At 45.8% G+C, this 1610-nt stretch overlaps 1 protein-coding gene across 1 annotated transcript in view; it reads right to left on the minus strand.

The window, feature by feature from the left end:
- The window catches only part of SETD8 (SET domain containing (lysine methyltransferase) 8), a 13646-nt gene extending 12991 nt beyond the window's left edge, over nt 1–655 (minus strand). The window contains exon 1 of the mRNA XM_009321212.1: nt 633–655. Coding sequence (XP_009319487.1) covers nt 633–655 — 23 coding nt within the window. The remainder of the gene's footprint in view (nt 1–632) is intronic.
- Between the last annotated feature and the right edge of the window lie 955 nt (nt 656–1610).

Raw genomic sequence — 1610 nt, forward strand, 5'->3', positions numbered from 1 at the left:
TCAAGGTGTTGGGTTTGCTCAGAGAGGAAAGAAAATCTCCCGAGCAAATACCTTCCGTCTAAACACCTCACCCCGTTTAAAAAAAAAAAATCTTACTTTTTAGGACTGGTTACCTTTGAATTCAAAAGTTCAATTTCTTTCAAATATACCAACAAAACACGCTTGTTAAATACTTCCACCTGGGAGCACGTTCTTGCCATAGTTCTCACTCACACAGCACCCGTCATATTTGCAATTAAATAAATATCACAACGTTCACACAAATTTCTTACTCACAAGACGAAATCCTGACCATTTGTGTTTCAGCCACTGTACCTCTCCACTAGAAAGCGAGTAAAACCGACGCCCTAAGGGTAACTGTTGTGCGTTACATTAAAAAACATTATTTTATAAAGTCATATAGTAAAATGGCAGCAGGTGCTAACTGCATTTCACAGATTATAAAATACAATTACATTCAAAACAGTGTCCGCTGATGATAAAAAAGGAGCGCCTCTGACAAAAAAAAGTGCATTCAGCGAGATCCTTAAGTTACATGCAAAATCGTAGGGAAACGGCGTCCTGCAGATAATCCTGCGTGTGCTAATTTCACGCCCGGAGGAAGCATCATCGCCAGCCGTGGGATCACTCACCTCTCCCGGTTGAAGACGATCATGAATCCCGCTCGCAGGCCCGACGGGTAACTATTTTTTCAACTCAAGACATCAAAACCGTCACTTTCTTGTCACAATCGCAGGGAGCTGCTCAGATGTATTTAACGTTAGATACACGGCGCGTGAACTGTACTTCGTTGTGCCTTTATCTGAAGTGCGTAGAGGGCAATAATCAAGGTATCAGCTGCCGTTTAAATTGTTCTTCTCATCTCTGGCCAGACTTCCGTCATCTTTTTCTCCATTTAGCGTCTGAAGCATCACTGATTAATCTCAATTACTTATGTCAATTTAATTAACATTGCCTTGCCTTTAAATAGCTTAGCCTAAATCTGCCTAATCCTTTATTGGTTATTTTAATCCTCGTTAAGTTTGTCTTAGCAATAAGTAAACTTGCATGAAATTGAACGAGCAGTACTGAACATTTTAAGCAGACTTCGTGACCGCCCACGCTTTGTTTACATCTACTTCGATTTTATGTTAAAGTTCTTAGAGATTTTCCTATTCTTACACAACTGGGAAAACGTTCTAATGGAAGACTGTCTCTTCTTGCAAAAATCTGTCAGACCGAGGACCTGAAGCGCTAAAAAGCTCTCTCCAATCGTAAAACTAGCGCAAGCCGTCAGCAGTTTTTCAAGCATAGTTAGCTCTTTGCAGCAGAAAATTTCACGTTAGCAGCTTGTAGAGTATTTGCTAGGGAAAACTCATGTGCCAGCGCATCCCCACGGGTGCGGCCCTCCCGGGCTGGGCGGCTGGAAGGCTCCCGCGCACCGCCCCACCCCCTCGCTCCTCATTCTCCCAGGGGAGCCCGGGGAGCTCCGGCGAGGGGAACACCGGAGTCGTGGGACTACGAGGGCACGGGGCGGGGGCCGTAGATATCCCCCGACGGGGTGGCACCGACCCCCCCCGGAGCCCTACGAAGCCTCCTCAGCGTGCTTTCACAGGGAGGCGCCCAGGCCC

This window comes from Pygoscelis adeliae, unplaced genomic scaffold (genome assembly GCF_000699105.1).
Source record: "Pygoscelis adeliae isolate BGI_AS28 unplaced genomic scaffold, ASM69910v1 Scaffold93, whole genome shotgun sequence".
Taxonomy (NCBI): domain Eukaryota; kingdom Metazoa; phylum Chordata; class Aves; order Sphenisciformes; family Spheniscidae; genus Pygoscelis; species Pygoscelis adeliae.